Source organism: Myxocyprinus asiaticus, chromosome 15 (genome assembly GCF_019703515.2).
Source record: "Myxocyprinus asiaticus isolate MX2 ecotype Aquarium Trade chromosome 15, UBuf_Myxa_2, whole genome shotgun sequence".
Taxonomy (NCBI): domain Eukaryota; kingdom Metazoa; phylum Chordata; class Actinopteri; order Cypriniformes; family Catostomidae; genus Myxocyprinus; species Myxocyprinus asiaticus.
In genome coordinates, this window is record NC_059358.1 from 6,941,923 (window position 1) to 6,961,836 (window position 19,914).

Here is a 19,914-nt window from a genome sequence, read left to right on the forward strand (position 1 = left end):
GCGTATAGGGAGCCGTGGTACTGTGTCTCCTCCAGAGTATCAGAAGAGATCTCATGTCTCAAATTGTGCTCAGATTTTCCTGTAATAAAGTCTGCAATTAAGTCAAATTTAAATATGAACTTTACTCTTTAAATTATTTTCAAATGATCTGAACTATGCTATTAACATGAATTTGTCTGCAAGTGATTTAACATCATGCCAGCTTTCATGGTTATGTTCATGGTGAAAAACAAGGGTACAGTGATTAAAACCTATATAAGGTTTTTAAAATGTATTTTTGATAAAAACTCTAAAACTGATTCAGGCTTGACTTTGTTAAAAATCTCTTTAAAAGTGTCAGCTGGATAAAACTATTTCCTAAAGGGAATAAAACCAGCACAATCCAATAAAATATGCTTCAGAGACAGTAGAATTTTGCATGAGACACATAATAGTGGATTTTCACCTGGTCACATGAATTTAATAGTACAATACTCTATCTATCTCAACACTTGTCAAGAAAATGTTGATGCTAAAGTTGATCCTTAAATGAAACATAACTGAGAAGTTTAACAAGCTCCAAAAGAGCAATAACATTTTCTTGTGGGATGGTCATAGTGACACCTCCCGTGGTGACCCCCCCTAACCCCCCCCCGTGCTACTCTTCCTCTAGTGGATAAAATAATTCAGCTTCGCCTCCAAACTAATCTGTGTGGTATTCGACACACAACAACACGGCAGCGATGGAAATCAGTCTTATAAAGCGTTCAGACAAGCAAAGCAAAAAAAAAAAAAAAAAAAAAAGACATTCCTCAACAAATGGGCAAACAATGGACAAAACTGGATACAGTTAAAGAGATACTCATAGAGAGAGAGAGAGAACGTGAAAGAGAGAGTGTAGAGAAATGTGAAAACAGACCTGGTCTGCGAATATCCTGGGTTTGTTCTCAGGCACCACCCCTACCCTCAGCTCATCCTCCACAGCCATGAGTCTTCATGGAAACACAAGAAAGCAAGGGAGAGAGAAAGAGTGAGAGAGAGAAAGACACTATTAGTATTTATTGAGATTATACAATGAAAATTAATTGTTCATCTGCAACAAATACAATAGGATTTATACAGTATACCTCAATGTTTTGACTGTATTATACAATACTAGTTTACCACGGCTTTTCCATTCTTTTAACAAACCTGGAATGAATACAGCAGAAAAGTGTATCCCAGACATGTTATATTAATTACATATTTCCATCATCCCATGGGAATAAGTGAATTTATAAATGAAAATGGGTCACATTGTACGGCTTATAAAAGAATTAGCTGGCTGCTGCTCGTCCAGGCAGCTTATTTCTGCAATTACACGCCACTGAAGTGGCCGCCACCATGGATCAAAGTGACGGCTCAGCTCAAAAACAGGGATGGTTTAATATCTCAGCATGTAAATCTCTTTGGATATCAGATTAGATAGTGTTTTAACTGTATGGTAAAAGAGACCATTAAATGATTTGATTGTCATGGAAACAATGGCTCATATTGTTTGCTATGTTTGGTTAGATTTATGTTCGTGCTGACATGACGACATGACATTAGACATGACAGGGGACATGGTACACAAAATAAACAACAATTTATGGGAAATCATGTGACATTAAATGAATGTGTCTGGTTTTAAGTACAAAATGCTTTATTTTAAATTCTAGTATTCCAAATAGGAACTCAGCTTTGAAAGTTTAAGACATTTGCCATTGCTGTGATTGTAAATATGTAAATTGATATTAATGGAACATTTATTTATTCCAGAATAACTTGTTCTAATATTCAGTACAAGTAAATGATGAATTCCACAGTTCAGGTTTAAAGCAATGTGATTGGATATTTTATTCCATTCATAATGTACATGTTGCTTGTACAAAATTTAAAAGCAATCCAAAATGAACAGAATAACAAAGACAAATTTAGCAGTCAATTGCTGTGACTTCTACAAAAGACAGACGCAATCCATTTTTATTCCAGGTACGCTCAGGCCTGTTTTGTTTGCAGTCACAACAATAGTAGATAGTTTATTAAGCATGGTCAGATAAAAGTTCACGAGATCAGAGGGGTCACGGGAAGGAATATTGAATAAACCAGAACAGTAAACTTTCATTGTGCTATGTTTCATCGCTACAGTAATCAAGGCATACTTACTGCACACAGTTTTGCTACAAGAGTTAAATATACAGTATATCATTTTATTTATACAGAATAAATAAATAAATATGCTCTATATTTCTGGATAAATACTTTATAGGAAAGCAATGTTTCATCTTCTTTTCTAACAATATAGAGTAAAATATTTTATACACTCAATTTCATACCTCAATTCACAGTCATTAACTAAAAACAAAATAAAAAGTCTTACATACATACTACAAACATATTACATATTCTTCAAAATCGTTATATATTTTTTAACATCACATTACAAATGAGATTTTTTATTTTATTTCAATTTTAAATCAAGTCAGTATTTATGGTTCTTGATCTATAATTCATATCTCTATGTTTATTTCACAAACAGCACCACACATAATAAGATATTCATAAGTATATCACAGCATGCCTGTCTCATTGCTCAGAAAAATGCCTTCACTTACCTCATATTTGTTGTCTTATACTGCATGTACTTGTCATTGTACATGAAACAAAACATGAATGTTACGCTGATTTGATGTGTTAACATTTATTTATGAGGGTCGTATTTCACCCTAAAATCAAACAAATAAAAATAACAGATAATGTTTGTATAAAGAAAATGAAGCCTATTTTTGAACAATTGATATATATATATATATATATATATATATATATATATATATATATATATATATATAAATATAAAAGATTGTGACATTAATTTTATATAAATACACTTTCCCTACCAATTCTTATTACCGTAATTAGTTTGTTTGCAATTCTTATAATTTTCAATAGAGATTCTTATTAGATTCTAATTACTGACTGGATACAATCTTCTTTTATTAAAAAAAAATCAGCATAAATTAAAAGCAGTACAACAAATACTACCATGCTGTATAAATACTGTACAATAAAAAAATATATATTTTTTGCATTACAATAATCAGAATGAGATTTTTTTCACATAAAAAAAAAAAAAAGCTGCAGGAAAAATTTGGGGATATACATATCGTCACAAAAATATTGTCACAATAAATAAAAAAAAAATCAAAGTGGTACATAGATAGGCTTTATTTTCTTTATGAAAAATATAACTTCTACTTTTTTCATACATAGACATATTCTTGACAGGTCTTTTGAGATTCACCCTGAAATAAGGAAGCATCCCTGTTTCTGAACCTTCTATAAACCCTGTTTTATTGCATATTTAACAATGAATATTCGTTACTTAAACTGATATTCCCACTCTGAACTCCAGATCATGAACACCTGAAAAATGATCTATTCTGATGTGTCAGACACTTTAATCACAAAGTATGTTCAAGAAAACAACAAATAGTACAAAAATTCAAGATATTGTCCTTCCATACTGCAAGAGTTTTTTTCTTAATCAATAATTTTGTCTTGTCTAGTAAAAAAAATGTAAACTTTATTTAGATATTTGAATTTTCTTGTGAAACAAATTGTGTTATGATAAGACTTGTTTTTAGAATATATATCTTGAATTAAGTTTCTTTTTAAACATAAAACTACATTTGGTTAAAATGTATGCTTTAAAAACTGTCAATGGGGTTTATCTTGTTTAAGAATATTTTGATATTTTCACTGGGAAACAAGACTGTTTAAAAAAACGTTTTTTTTTCAAGATTTTAAAGAATATTTTCAAGCTGATCTGCTACAATTACTAATGGTTATTTGGAAGAGAAATGGCACCTTTTCTATTTCAAGACAAACAGGTCGAAGCCAAGAAAAGGCCAAATGAGTAAACTTTATTATTGCAGCTACGCTGATATTTGCTCTGATATTTTCTTCTTTTCGAATACAAGTTCGCCATGCAAAGTGCACAAAGAAAACATTAGCGATTCATAAAATCCTGGCACCGACCCTGGTCGAGGAAGGAAGAACATTGACGATTTATTTATTTATGTGGTATATTTATGGCTTTTTGAGAGTAAGAACCCAGGTGTCCCTTCACTCCATTTCTTCATTCCTAGAATTGGATTGAAATTGCAATATATTCTGTGACACAAAATTATTCTGCAAGTGATGCATTACAGGAACAATGGGTGGGGTGATGTCATTTACAACAGAGTAAATAGCAATATTGGAAAATGGGTTTCTTTTACACATGGCTTTAAATGCATTATATACTTAAGGCAACCTCTTTTGCCACACGAACATACAAAGAAACAAAATTTAAAAACTAAAATGATGAAACAGAAAAAAACAAGCAAATGACAGCAGCAAAACAAGATGGAAATGGACCCAGTTTAGCAATTACAAAGTAACTTTATGACAATGAATGTAGAGGCCATTACAAGACTAAGAAGTTCATTAGTAAAGAGGTTAAATAATTGTGACATTGGCACAATTCTTAAATGAACTAAACTCAATTCACAGACTACAAAACCACAAATACCCTTAAATCTATAAAACCCCTTTCAAAACGAAATATACAGTATATATTAACATTTGCACCAAAAAGTATTTGGACACTTAAGGCACACTTAAAAAAAGTATGTATGCCATTTCATTAGATCTAAAATATCAAACCAAGTGGTGTCTGCAAACAAATTATGCTCATTTTTGTAATTACTTGTAACCAACTGGTGTCAATGAGTTTAGGCTAGGTTTATTTTATTTTTTTATTTTATTTTTTTTTAGCAGGGTACCGTTCAGGACATTTATACATTTTCAGATTGTCCAAATACTTCTTGGGGCCAACATATTTAAATATGTTTTATATTTACAATTATGTAAGTAGTCATTTTCATATGAACTTACAAGGAACCTTTTTAACACCGTGTGTTCACTCCTGTGTGTGGTCACATGACTGCTGCTCAATGTTTCTCACACTTCTCTGTCTCATTACCTGTCAATAATTCCTTTAATCTGGTTGTCTTTCTCCATCTGTTGCTGTCTAAGCCTCCTTTCACTGTCGTCCAGTCGGCTCTGATACTGTAGCAGGATTTTATTGGTCTGCTGCTCCTGAGTTAACAGCCTCCTCTCGTACTCCTCCAGCTTACGGTGTGACATCATCAGACGTTCCTTCAGGGAGTGAATCTCCTCCTCATATTCACGCACCTGCAGAGGAGAAGACAGCATGTTTTCGGAGTAGTTTTTAGGGGCTGTTCACACGGAATAGGTTTTTGCATCCGTCTGCGCTGTTTTTCAATAGTTTTCCTACATAAGCATGCCTTTTATTGAAGTCTCTGCACAGAAGTAATTTTTTGTGGTGAAATATTTAGTTAAATGCTGCTGTTCATTATACTTTTTACTCAGTTATATAAATGCTTTCTGATTTTACTGGTTGTATGCATTGTGTGACAATATATATGTTCAAATGCTGTTTAATGCTGTCCCCCTAACTGAGATCCTTAAAGGGATAGTTCACCCAAAATTTAAATTCTAATTCATCATTTACTCACCCTCATGCCATCCCAGATGTGTGACTTTTTTTCTTCTGCAGAACACAAACGAAGAATATTTAGGTCCATACAATACAAGTGAATGGATCCCAAAATTCTGAAGCTCCAAAAAGCTGATAAAGTCAGCATAAAAGTAATCCATAAGACTCCAGTGGTTAAATCTATATCTTCAGAAGCAATATGAGAGGTGTGGGTGAGAAACAGATCAATATTTAATTCCTTTTTTACTATCAATCTCCACTTCCACTTCCACATTCTTCTTCTTTTGTTTTTATCGAATTCTTCGTGCATATCGCCACCTACTGGACAGGGAAGAAATAAATATTGACTTGTTTCTAATCCACACCTATCATTTCACTTCAGAAGACACAGATTAAACCACTAGAGTATTATGGTTCCCTATCTGTCACTCACTCGATGTTGTGTCGATGTAGTGACACTAGGGGTCACTCTTGGGAGCCCCAAATACCTCTGATTTTGAAAAAAGGCCAATGGGAATTGGCGAGTGGAATTTGCATGCCACTCCCCCTGGACATATGGGTATAGAAGGAGCTGGCTCGCAACCACTCATTCAGATTTTCTCTTCAGAGCCGAGCGGTTGCGTTCAGTGCACTGATTTCAATCTCGCTACTTTCACCTTAAACTGCTGGATCTTAAGGCGCATTTCAGCGGCTTCTCCCCCTCTACACCCGTGGAGTGCAGAGAACGCCACTGGGCACTTCGGAACAAAAGAGTATATTCTAAAAAGAGTATATTTTCTAACTAAAAGAGTGGCACTCATGGAACGTCTTTTTAAAGGTGCCTTTCCGTTTGTGTATTATTCCTGGTTGCGGTTGTTATCTCTCCGCTTCTGACAGCCACGATTGCTGTCTTACGTGTCTGGGCGCTGCCCACGCGGAGACTTCGTACGTGGATGGGTCATGTCCTCATTGCGAGAACATGACTATGGCAACGTTGCAGTCACGGTTTTCCTTCGTAAGAGGGCTCCCTGCCTCGGTCCTTCTACCTACCTAGGCCGTGTCGGTTAGCACTGGGGGCGATTTGGGGACTTCAATGGGAGCATCTCCGCCGGGTAACCCCCCATGGACCTCCCATTCCTCAGCACGCTCGCTTGCCCCGATCAGGCTCTCGAATGAGACCGCCGGCTCGTCTCAGGGCGAGTTCGACCTCTTATTCGGGGCCCGGGAAGACAATGAGCTCTCGATCGCAGCATCGGAGAGCGGGTTCGTCCAGTCTGACGCGGAGGCTTCGGCTGGGTTTCCTCCTTCGGGTATGGCCGCCCAGTCTCAGGCCGACGTGGAGCTGACGGACATGCTTTCCCGGGCGGCTGGGAGTGTCGGGCTAGAGTGGAACCCTCCACTCTCCCCTGAACCCTCGTGGCACGATGATTGGCTCCTGGGCCAGAGCGCCTCTCATGGCCGCGCTGCGCCCTGGTCCCTTTCTTCCCGGAGGTGCAAGAGGAGCTGACGAGATCATGGGGGGCACCTTTTACTACCCGATCCCAGTCTTTCAGCTCTCACTACCCTCGATGGTGGGTCGGCAAGGGGGTATTCGGTGATCCCCCAGGTGGATAAGGTGCTCACGGTGCACTTGTGCCTGCAGAGCGCCGCCACCTGGCGTGGGTGCCCGAAGCTCCCATCCAGGGCCTGTAGGTTTATTTAGTCTCTGACGACTAAGGCCTACGGTGCCGCTGGACAAGCCGCCTCCGCGCTGCACGCCATGGCTCTCCTGCAGGTACAAAAAAGCCAAGGCGCTAAAAGAGCTGCACGAGGGTAGTTCTGACCTGGGATTGATGCAGGAACTGTGCTCGGTGAACCTCGCTCTCCGGGCGACGAAGGTCACGGCGCGGTCTCTCGGGCAGGCGATGTCCACCCTGGTGGTCCAGGAGTGCCACCTTTGACTCAACCTGGTCGAGATGAGAGAGGCTGACAAGGCGCGGTTCCTTGACGCCTCCATCTCCCAGGTTGGCCTGTTCAGCAACACCATCGAGGACTTTGCCCAGCAGTTCTCGGTGGTGAAGCAGCAGACGGAGGCTATTCAACACATCCTGCCCCTGCGCGGCTCAAGATCCCATACCCCATCTGCTCATCGCCAAGGGCATCCTCCTGCAGCAACAACACCGGCTTTGCCGCAGCCCGCCCCCACGGCCCGGCCCGGCGTGGAGTCCCCCGCTGGAAGCAGATGCAACCCATCTCACGGCCGGCCGCCAAGAACCCGAGGAAGGCTTCGAAGCGCACCTGAGATGGGCGACCCAGGGACGAGGAGACCCGCTACTCTGGAGCTGGTGGACAGACCACTCCATCCCCCAGTGCAGGGCCGGGAGGAGAATCTTTTGTTTCATTTTATTTCGCCGCATGCCCAAGAGGCTGCAGTACCCAAAAGTTCAACAAAAGAGCGGTTTTCTTGTTCCCTGGGTCACATAACCTGTGTGAACGGCAGTCGTCACAACCGCCGTCCACCATCCCATTTCGGCAGGTTCAGTGCTCCAGTGGCGGGCCCCTCCAGCGGCGGGCGCACGAACATGCCCACACCGGGTTGGTTACAATGGACTGTGGGGACGATATTCCTCCTCCCCCCTCCCCGGCCAATCTTATGGTGGGTATCAGGAGCCAGGTAAGTGCTTTGATATCCCTGGACTCAGCACGGCCACGGGGCTCGAGCCCCCTCGACGTGGTGCCTCAGGCTCCGCCCCGCCGCGAGGCCCCACCTGCCGGTACGTCCGACATGATTGTCCCCTTGGTCCCCCTCGCCCAGAGTTTGGACACGTGGCTTGCGCTCTCCAACCCGTCGCAATGGCTGACCCAGACCGTCCGACTCGGCTACGCGTTTCAGTTCGCCAGGCACCCGCTCAGGTTCAGCAGCATCCACCTCACTTCAGTGTAGGGTGAGAACGCCGCTACCTTGCATGTGGAGATCGCTACCCTTCTACGGAAGGGTGCGATAGAGCCTGTCCCTCCAGCCGAGATGAAGAAGGGGTTTTACAGCCCCTACTTGTACCGAAGAAAGGTGGTGGGTTGCGGCCAATCTTGGACCTGTGAGACTGAACCGGGCTTTTCACAGACTCCTGTTCAAGATGCTGACCGAAATTCTCGCGACAGCCCCCCCTGGCGAATTCCCCTGAGGAAGGACCTTCTTTCTCAAGGGACAGGGCACCATCTGGCACCCGCGATCAGACCTCTGGAATCTCCACGTCTGGCCCTTGGACGGGACGCGGAAGACCTAAGACCTGCGGTGGTAGACACGATCACTCAGGCTAGGGCTCCCTCTATGAGGCGCCTGTATGCCTTGTAGTGGCATCTGTTTGCTAAGTGGTGTTCTTCCTGACGTGAGGAACCCCAGAGATGTGCAGTTGGATCGGTGCTTTCCTTCCTGCAGGAGAGGCTGGAGGGGCGGCTGTCCCCCTCCACCTTGAAGGTGTATGTAGCCGCCATTTCAGCACATCACAATGCAGTAGATGGTAAGTGTTTGGGGAAGCACGACTTGATCATCAGGTTCCTGAGAGGCGCTAGGAGGTTGAATCCCTCCAGAATGCACCTCATTCCCTCATGGGACCTCTCTGTAGTCCAGCGGGGTCTACGGGGAGCTCCCTTCGAGCCCCTAGAATCAGTTGAGCTTAAGGCACTCTCTTGAAGACTGCCCTCCTGACTACGCTCACTTCCATCAAGAGGGTAGGGGACCTGCAGGTGTTCTCTGTCAGCGAAACATGCCTGGATTTCGGTCCGGGCTACTCTCACGTGATCTTGAGACCCTGACCGGGCTATGTGCCCAAGGTTCCCACGACCCCATTTAGGGATCAGGTGGTGAACCTGCAAGCGCTGCCCCGGGAGGAGGCAGATCCAGCCTTGGCGTTGCTGTGTCTGGTGCGTGCTTTACGCATCTATTTGGATCGCACACAGAGCTTTAGAAGTTCCGAGCAGCTCTTTGTCTGCTTTGGCGGACAGCGGGAAGGGAGCGCTGTCTCCAAACAGAGGATCGCCTACTGGGTCATTGACACCATCATGATGGCATATCATGCTCAGGACATGCCGCCCCCTGTGGGGCTACAAGCCCACTCTACTAGGAGTGTGGCAGCCTCCTGGGCCCTGACCAATGGCGCCTCTTTGGCAGACATCTGCAGGGCAGCGGGCTGGGCAACACCCAACACCTTTGCAAGGTTCTATAATCTCCAGGTTGAGCCGGTCTCGTCCCGTGTATTGTCAGGTACGAGCAGGTAAGTTCCGGGACAGCTGGCCGGGTGTACCACTTGTGCATAGCGCCTTTCCCCTCCCCTGAGGTGAAGACGTGCGCTTTTGACTCCCAGTCGAGTTCACAAGTTGTGATCCCTTTATGATTTTCCTCCTTAGCCCTGTGGCAGACGAGTTTGCGGAGAAACTCGCTGCCGGCCCTGTACATGTGCTAACTAAGCCCTGTACTGGGGTAGGTGCTCCACATGCGCTGGTTCCCCATAGGTGACCCCATGTGATATATCTTCCGCTAAATCGTTTCCCTGTTGGTAAACTGCGTCTTCCTTGAAGACGCGGTCTCCATGTTTGTAGAGCTCCTCCCTCTTTGGGTAGGACCTACCATGGGATTTTTCCACATGACATACTTCCGACAAGACTCGGTAAGACCATGTGACATATTTCCATTCAAAATACACCCCCCCCCCCCCTCCGGTCGGGGTGTGGTCTCCGCGGTGTCTTCCCCTTGGGAGTGACACCCCCCCGACGTGGACACTTATGGCCCCCAGCTGGTAACAAAATTCCATTCTTTTTGGGGAGAAAAAAGTGGAAAAGAGGCCACGGCTGGGCTAGCCTGTCCCTATTTGTTGGGCAAGTCGACTTGTTCCCAAAGGACTATTCGAAACTCATAAGAGCATTGGGGGAGGTTCCGTGACGGCCTGGTGCGCTGGCTACGAGGCACACAGAGGTCTGCCCATCTCGCACCGCCAGTCCACGTAACACAGTTCAGCTTACTGTGGCGTTTCGTATAGGGACCCCTAGTGTCACTACATCGACACAACGTCGCGTGAGTGACAGATAGGGAACATCCTGGTTACTTTCGTAACCTCCGTTCCCTGATGGAGGGAACGAGACGTTGTGTCCCTCTTGCCACAATACTGAACTACCTGCTGAAATGGCCGGGACCTTGTCTCGGCTCCTCAGCACAAAACCTGAATGAGTGGTTGCGAGCCAGCTCCTTTTATACCCGTATGTCCGGGGGGAGTGGCATGCAAATTCCACTCGCCAATTCCCATTGGCCTTTTTTCATAATCAGAGGTGTTTGGGGCTTCCAAGAGTGACCCCTAGCGTCACTACATCGACACAACATCTCGTTCCCTCCATCAGGGAACGGAGGTTACGAAAGTAACCAGGACGATCACTTCTATGCTGCCTTTACGTGCTTTTTGAAGCTTCAAAGTTTCAGTCACCATTCACTTGCATTGTATAGACTGAAAGAGCTGAGATATTCTTCTAAAAATCTTCATTTGTGTTCAGCAGACAAAGAAAGTCATACACATCTGGGATGGCATGAGGATGAGTAATGGGAGAATTTTCATTTTGGGGTGAACTATCCCTTTAACGTTTTAATGCCAGCTAAATACTACTTTGATGGTAAAAATAAACTTTTGAGGGGGATACAGAAAGGGGAACAGGGGGTCAAGATCATCTGGGACTTACTGATTGAAAGCTCAAGCTGCTTTCTCCTAAAGTCTGTTTACTTCAAAACGCTATTTATTCTCATTTAATATTCACATGATGCATAAATTAGGCTGCCAACACCATCTGTTGCAAGACATGGTATGCATTATGATATGCAGTTGATGTAAAGGACATGATATGCATTTCCATGACACTTGAATTATGAGCTGTGGTGCTTTTGTGTCAACTGAGGAGGGAATTCACTAAACCGCTGTGCTACTTTTACACGCAACAACCCAACCTGGTCTTGTAGAGTCAAGTTACTATACCTCCATTTTTGCTAAATTATTTTTACGTGGCTCCTATGTATAGCTGCATTTTCCTGGTGGAATTAACACTAGAGATGCTACAACAATGACTTTTATACACTTTCACACCAATCATAAGTAAAAGGGCAGATTATCAGTTAAAAACACTATTTGAGTGCTATTCAAGTTGCACGGTAGCTAAATGACAGAGGTATGAGTCCAGAAGAGCACAAGAGCTAAATGCACAAGAGCTTTCTAAAACTGCAACATCTATTTCTCTAAATAAAATGAACCCTATGTAATATGGCATAAGCATCAAGGAAATTTGAAAGCATATACAATAGCTAGTATAGCTAGTTTAGAGAAACACACCCTGTCCAGGCGTGACTCATCCATGCTCTTTGAATACTCCTTCAGTTTGAAGTCTTCTCTGTCAATGCGGGAACTCTCGATGTCAGCAGACAGATGGGGCATGTTGGATACCCAGGCAACCGTTCGCTCAGAGGCAGGGGTCAGGGGGTTGAGGGTGGATGGAGATTGAGAAGAGCCCTGAAGAAAAAGAATAAAACTTTTTGTAAGTGTAAAAAAACAGACAGATGGTACACATTACTGACTACGATAAATGCCAATAAAAGGTGAAAGTTTTGTTCTAACGCATACTGTATCTCCTAACCCTCACTAGAGCACTAAGGCCTTCTTAGAAATTATTGATTACTTTTGCAATTCCATTTGCTGCCACTAGTGGTGTAAAAATTACATATTGCAGCTTTGACAATTTTAGAGACCCCTTGAAATGGCTTGACGAGCGCAGTTTTTGTACTTATTTTTGGTACAGAAACAGGTAGTTCAGTGAGATATTGAAGAGCTTGTCCAAGTTTTGAAAATAGTCAATATTATTTAGTTTAGGTCACAGCTATGAAGCATGATTTGCCACCTGCTATTGCTAGTAGGCAGGTGGTATAGGAAGTAGGGACATTCTCATTCTAGAGAGCGTTTGCTTGGACAAGAATTTGGATATGCCAATGAGTGAGAGATGAGTCATTTTTGGTCTATTATTTCATATGAAAAAGACAGCACATTTTAAAAGCATATACAGTATCTTCTAAATGTTTATTTTGTCAAATTTGAGGAGTACACTTAAATTTAGCTTCCCCAACACTTAAAGGAATAGTTCATTCCAAAATTAAAATGCTCTCACCCTCATGCCATCCCAGATGTGTATGAATCTCTTCTGGTGAACACAAACAAAGATTTTAAGAAAAATATCTCAGTTTTGTAGGTCCATTCAATGCAAGTGAATGGTGAACAGAACTTTGAAGCTCCAAAAAGACAGAATTAAAGTAATCCATCTGACTCCATTGTTTAAATCCATGTCTTCTGAAGCGATGTGATAGGTGTGGGTGAGAAACAGATGTATATTTAAGGCATTTTTTACTATAAATGTCCACTTTCACTAGATCCTCCTATGTGCTCTCTTCTCTCCTAAGAGTTCCTCTTCTTTTGTTTGGACAATTTGTTTCTTTGTGCATATCGCCACCTACTGGGCAGGGAGGAAAATTTATAGTTAAAAAGGACTTAAAATTTGTTCTGTTTCCCACCCACACCAATTAAATCACGACTAGAGACATGGATTAAACCACTGGAGTCGTATGGATTACTTTTATGCTGCCTTTATGTGATTTTTGACACTTCAGAGTCCATCACCATTCACTTTGTATGGATTACTGTATGTTCTATTCTCTTTGCATTGTATGGATCTAAAGAGCTGAGATAATCTTCTAAAAATCTTTGTTTGTGTTCAGCAAAAGAAAGAAAGTCATTCACATCTGGGATGGCATAAGGGTGAGTAAATGATGAGAGCATTTTCATTTTTGGGTGAACTATTCCTTTAACAACGTCTGCTACAACACCATAAAGTGAAATATTGTAGAAACAGGGTTCCCTCCCTTTTTGACCAATGAAATTCAATGACATTTCCATGACTTTTCCAGTCATTTGGGATTACTGGATACAGATTTTTAAACGAATTTGGCTGACTGAAACGCTAATAAATAATTCAGACTGATCTGTAAACTGTTTTGACCAATTCACTGACTCAAAAGAACGATTCGCTGACTCATTGCACTAGAGATGTGCATAAGTAATTGACTAATCGAGAACTTGTTGTGCACCAGCTAGTCAAGTAATAAAAACACTTCTCGAATATTGCAAATTAATTTTCCTTTGTACATTTGCCTGCCATGGGCAACGCTGAATTATACTGTAGTTACATTGTAGTTACCATTGAGTCCACTGGGAGGCACTGTGGATCTTTGTCGTCAAAGTGTTGGATGAGAGAGAAGAAGAAATTGTGTTGTCTGTACTTTCAAGCTGTGGCAATACTTCTAATATTTTGTGTGCTTCTCATTTCTTAAATTGTGCATCCTCGTTTCCTCGCTCCTCCGTCCTTTGAACCTGTGACCTGGAAACCAGTCAAAGTCTGCCATCAATAAGGACGTATGAATTCTCCAAATGCACCTCGAGGACGGAAGATAGAGGAAGCTTCCTGAGGAGAGTCGAGCGAGGAAGCACAGGTGCATTCTATGCGAAAGACCTTTTGGTGGAAGCACCTGACGCACTCATAAATTCTCCTCCCCCTTCACATCTGACACAACAGTTTTAATTCATGCTTCACCTTTACGGTTTAAATAAACCATTATTGTCACATTCTTTAAAAGCGCATCTTTAATTATTAGGTTTTATTATAAAAATATAAAGTTTCATCAACATAATGGCAAGCGCTCCGAGGTAATGCAGCTGCGCAAAGACGACACTCTAAACCGTGTGAGTGAGCAAGGACATTCCTTTTTACGAATACATCTTGTTTGATTTCTCTGTCTTAGTTTCCTTTCCTTGCATCCTTTCCTCGCTCCCTATTAGGTTGGAGCTAGGATGCAAGGAAAGGAAGCTAGGAAAAGAACCGAGGATGCACAATTTCAGAAATGAGAAGCACCCTGTGATTCTTACTGAATTCTGCTCTTTTGATGTTCGGTTCTTGTTGGAGACATGCAAACCAATGGACGAGGATCTGCTTTTATGGTTAGAAGAAAATGCAAAGCAGTACAAGAAACTCAGAAGCTGAACAGACTAGTAGTGTGTATGTGCGTTAATCCTCTGAACACAGACAGGGCGCATTTTTAAAAAAGCCATCTTTCACCACTTGTTTTTCTGAATAATAACAAGCGAAATTATAAAAATGTGATAGCCTTTATGTAGACTCAGAATTTATATTGCGTTATTATGTGCATTAGCCTAATGCCGTCAGTATTGGTTTCTTTGTAAGCTCTGATGAGTGCAAATGTTTTTTTACTGTTATTTTAAAATCTTTTTTATTAATGCATATTGCTCATTTCCTTCCCCACTCTAAATCTATCTTCACTATAGATATTTCCATGACTTTTCCAGGCCTAGAAGCCACAATTTAAAAATGTCTTTATATTTCTTGGTATTTAATGACTGTGGGAACCCTGTAGAAAATTCAGTGACTTTCTAAAGACATGTTTCAATGTAAGTCTAAAATTAATCATTTGGATCCGAGCACCTGTTTGCTCATGGTAGGCTTGAGTAGATGCTGTTGCTGGACCTGCTGGCGTTCCTGATGCGATTTCGATTGCTGTGTGGACTGTGGAGTTCCGCCCTGAGAGCCCTGGGACCCCTGGCTCTCCCTGGTGGAGCTCTGCTGATGGGGAAGACCCGGGGGAGTGCTGTCTTTGACGGACAGCTGTTGTCGAGGGCCCTGCTGCCGGCCCACAAAGCCAGACTCGGGGGACTGGAGCAGGTTTCCGCTCTGCGGTCTGGTCTTGCCTGTGGGGGCACCAGCGGCAGAACTCACCGACAGCTGATGAGAGGGTTGGGATTTCATTCGCTGTGTGGGAGGAGCCATGGAGCTTTGACGGACAGGCTGAACAGTGGAAGGAGGCGTGGCAAGGGAAGAATGAGATGTGCCAGTCTGTGATGTCATGCCTGTCATCTGTTGCTGCTCCTGATCACCAGACACATAATTAAATTACAATGACCATTTCTGCAGTGTATTTTAAAAATTCAATTACAAAGTACAAAAATAATAAAAAACAAATACAAAGGTAAAGTGTGTGAACACAAACTTTGATGTTGGCTTGACACAGACAGACAGACAGACAGACAGACAGACAGATAGATAGATAGAGTTACAGACAGACAATAGATAGATAGATAGATAGATAGATAGATAGATAGATAGATAGATAGATAGTTAGTTAGTTAGTTAGTCTTGGTCTGTTTGAACATTCCATCAATCTAAGTTTATGGAATTTTTGGGAGATTTGATCATCTACTATGCGAAAACCTTATGTTCGATCAGTTAGAAAAGTCATAGCATCTCGAGTCAGAGCAATCTGAAGGTCTGTGCCAAGTTTGGTAGATGTAGTTTAAAAGCTCTGGGATACGGAGGCCTTTAGAGAACAGGGATGGAATTTATTTTTCTGAAATTGTTTTGCCTTCTCTTGCAATAGTTTTGTGTTCCCTCACAAAAAGGACATTCTCACTCAACAGTTCAAGACGTAAGGGCAAATTATGACAGAATTTTCATTTTTGGGTGAACCATTCAATGGTGTTAAAAATATTTAAAACATCAACATCAGTTAACACTGACATTAGCACTAAATAGTTATATATTATTATATTACAAATCAAAAATATAAAAAATATCAAAAGGATGCAGAATCTCTAAGCCAATAAAAACTAAAGAAAATACCTGCATATGCAATGGGATTTGCCGCCGCCCGTAGTCGCCCTGGTTATGTCGGCTGTAGTCGTCACTATAGCTGTGGGAGTGAACGATGCTCGGCTGACCCAGATGAGGCCCAGGTCTGAGGGAGGAGAGGTCCTCACTTCGAGAGAACCCACCATGGGCGAACTGGGGCATGTATGCAGGGTGAGAGGTGTCGGGCTCCGGGGCGAGCAGGAGCGGAGGCGGCGGCTGGGCCCGACTGTGCTGGTGGTGAAGCTGTGGTCCATCCGCAGCGAGGTGGAACAGAGGGTTCTGGAAGGAGAGGGGGTAGCGAAGGGCGGCGGCCTGCTGCTGTTGCTGCTGGGACAGCGAGTCCGTTGTGGTCCCCATCTGGCTGATCTGGCTCAGTCTTAGACCGCCGGACATGCTGGAACCCCCGGATCCGGCCGACATGCGCCCTCCGGCACGCAGCTGACCTCCGAGGCCTCCTCCCAAGCCCGCGAGCCCACCATAGCTGCCGAGGCCAGCAATCGAGGCCTGGGAAGAGTTGAGCATGTCCCCCATAGACTGCAGGTTAGAGACGCTGTTCATTCTGGAGTCCTGGAGGTCCATCATACAGTAGAAATGCTTTCATTAACACCTAGAACCTATGAGGGCAGAACGCTGCAGCTACCTGCTGTTTGCAGCCAACGTGGGTTTGCTGACATACGTGAGTACATGGTGATGTGTGTATTAAAGGAATAGTTCACCCAAAAAGAAAATTCTGCCATTATTTACTCACCCTCATGTTGATCCAAACCAGAATATTAAGGATTGAAAGACTCAGTCACCCTTCACTTTCACTGGAAAGTGGGAAAAATTATGAAAAAAACAAAAAACACCTTCTAATGTGTTTCATGGATGAAAGAAAGCCATATATGTTTGGAACAACATGAAGGTGAGTAAATGATGACAGAATTACAATTTGTGGGTGAAGTATTCCTTTAATTTGAGGGTTTAATGGAATAGTTCACCCCAACAAATGTTTTTTTGTTTTTTATTCTGTCTCTTAACTCACCCTCATGTCGTTCCAGACCCATATGGTTTTTCAAGGAATAACAACAGTTGATAGTAATGTCTGTCAAGACACAAAGATGGCAAAAAAGGCACAATAAAATTACCATACTGTAGTCTCCTGAAGCCAAACAACAGCTTTTTGTGAGGAACAGAATTTTACGTCGTTATTTATTGATAATCTACCTCTCCAACAAAATTCTGAATAGTACTACAAAAGTCATATGGACTACAAAATGGCGAATTGTGTCAGTTTTTTTTTTTTTTTTTTTGTCATGCACCATTAGTTATTGCATGTCTCCTGGCCAAACATCATTGATGTCAAACTTGACATGTCTAAATTCACCATATATGATTTAAGAGCTATGGCGGAGGGCAAGATGTTTAGTTATAAACGATTAAAATGTCGGCCTATTCCTCACATAAACCTATTATACAGCTTCAAAAGACTTGGTATGTAGCGCAAACTACTTTTATGCTGATTGTTTTGTCCTTTTTGCAGTTGTGGTTGCTAAGTATATATACACACACTTTAAAGTTTGATTTCTGTCCGGCTAAAATGATCTTTTTTATTTATTTATTTATTTTTATTTCATGTGAGCACTTTAGTTCAAGTGGAATCATACCAGTCCAATTTATACAAAGTTGTACTAACAGACCTCGACAATGCAATTGTAGCTCAGCTTCGTCCAGCATGTATAGGCCTTCATCATACCAAACTGGACTAACTGGACTCAGCATTGTGCACATGCTCTAAAAAACAGATGACGTGTGAATAGGGCTGCCAACCCTTTCGTATAATGCGGACTCGTCCCAGTTTGTCCCGTATTTTAGCATCACCCCCAAACAACTGAGAACGTCTAAATTCTTGTTTGCATTTTGATCATCTTCACGCTCACATTTTCACATTCAATGATAAAAATTACAAGTTAGAATGGAAAACAAATCGAGAGAAATGGACCTTCAAACACAAATGCTACTACTACTACTACTACACTTGACATTGGCAAGGGAAAGTTCAAGAAGACCAATGACAATCAGCACACATTTTTTGTCGTGTTTTCCGTCAAAAACAGGAGAATTAAAACTGCATTAAAACATTTTGTCAAAAATATAACATTTGAGTGCATGATAAATGCTTCCCACCATTGCGATTCCAGTAGGCTACATTCAAGTCGCATTAAAACATTTCATTACATTGCATGTGTTAGTGCTCTTTCTGGAAGAGAGAAACTCGGCCAAATGATAGTGAGAAAAACTGCATCACTACAATACAACAATACGGTCTTCCAAGGAGAAACTGTTATATACTGTATAAGCGTTTTTCTCAGAAATGTATTTATTTATTTGTATGTCTTTTTTTTATTAATCACATTATCGGCTCTGTTTTCATGACCGGGCTAGGCAATATGAAATGACGGTGCACGATGCCTTATCTAATTTTTGTGAGAGCCCTAATTCTAAGGGGAATTCACGTGCCAGCGCAAAGCGCAAGTGGGCTTGGATGGGAGTGTTTGCGCTATCTGTGTGTGTATGTGCGAAAACTGTGGGTGTATTGTACATTAGCAGTGCAAAGAGCAATTTGCTATTTTCCTGATAAATTGGTCATTAAGCTAAGACCAACTGTTTTTATTGCAAAGTCTAACTTGGTTCCTGCATTTGCAGTTTGGGGATTCCACCAACAGAAGGTAATAAAGTTCATGTCCAAACTCTGAAAATATAGTGGAACATCAAATTATGTACCTGACAATCACTGTTGTAGCCGTTTTATGAAACAAAAATCTATTACATTTGTGTTAAATTATCTACAAGTAATTATTAAGATTTTTTTTCAATTATAATTATTTTTGTGTTATTTAGTTTAGTTTAAAATTAAATTTGAATTTAGAAATATTTTTGGTTTAACACATTTACACTACCAACTTATGAATGTGCTGCCTTTGTTTATATCGCTGATGCTTCACAGGGAATGGACTATATAATAGGACGCAGACGGTGCAATAAACGGAGAAGAACTGCACAATTAAATTGCACCTAGCCCATTAGTGCTTTGCACACGTAACTTTGTCAAACCCACTTGCACCTAGACTTATTGCATGCTTGCATGAAAAAACCAAAACTTAATGGCCATGCCCACTGACTTTGCACATATGACATATCACATAGCACTGTACTTAGCGGTTAGCGCTCTTAAAATAGTGCCCTAAACATGGAAACGCTTTAAAAACAAAACTGAACGTGCTTAATAATAGGGAAGAAAATGCTTAATGAACAAAAATGGTCTTTTCTATTGTGGTAACATGTATTTAACCCAGCGTATTTGATGTCATTCCTTCAAATATTCGATTATGCATTGTGTCATATAAACTTGGACACAAAAACCCGCTGTAGCTCCATTATAACAGCGCATGTAAACGTACTGATTGTGAACTGTAGTTGTATGGAAAAGAGCTGTGTGAAGGTTTTTCAAGAATTCAAGGAAAAATAACAGCATACAGGTTTGGAGCGACATGAGGGAGAATAAATAATCACAGAATTTTCCTTTTTTGGGTGAACTATTCCTTTAATTACTGAATCCCAAATGGTAATGAAAGATTAAC

At 41.8% G+C, this 19,914-nt stretch overlaps 1 protein-coding gene across 7 annotated transcripts in view; it reads right to left on the minus strand.

Annotated features, from left to right (window-relative positions):
* The window catches only part of LOC127453083 (ras/Rap GTPase-activating protein SynGAP-like), a 178,992-nt gene that overhangs the window by 16,394 nt on the left and 142,684 nt on the right, over positions 1-19,914 (minus strand). For 6 of the 7 annotated variants that reach the window (XM_051719142.1, XM_051719138.1, XM_051719139.1 and 3 more), the window contains 5 exons: positions 16,286-16,798; positions 15,095-15,535; positions 11,887-12,063; positions 5,030-5,241; positions 899-971 (listed from right to left, as the gene is read on the minus strand). In XM_051719142.1, the coding sequence (XP_051575102.1) occupies positions 899-971; positions 5,030-5,241; positions 11,887-12,063; positions 15,095-15,535; positions 16,286-16,798 (1,416 nt within the window). The remainder of the gene's footprint in view (positions 1-898; positions 972-5,029; positions 5,242-11,886; positions 12,064-15,094; positions 15,536-16,285; positions 16,799-19,914) is intronic. The other variant, XM_051719144.1, reaches the window with a different exon arrangement.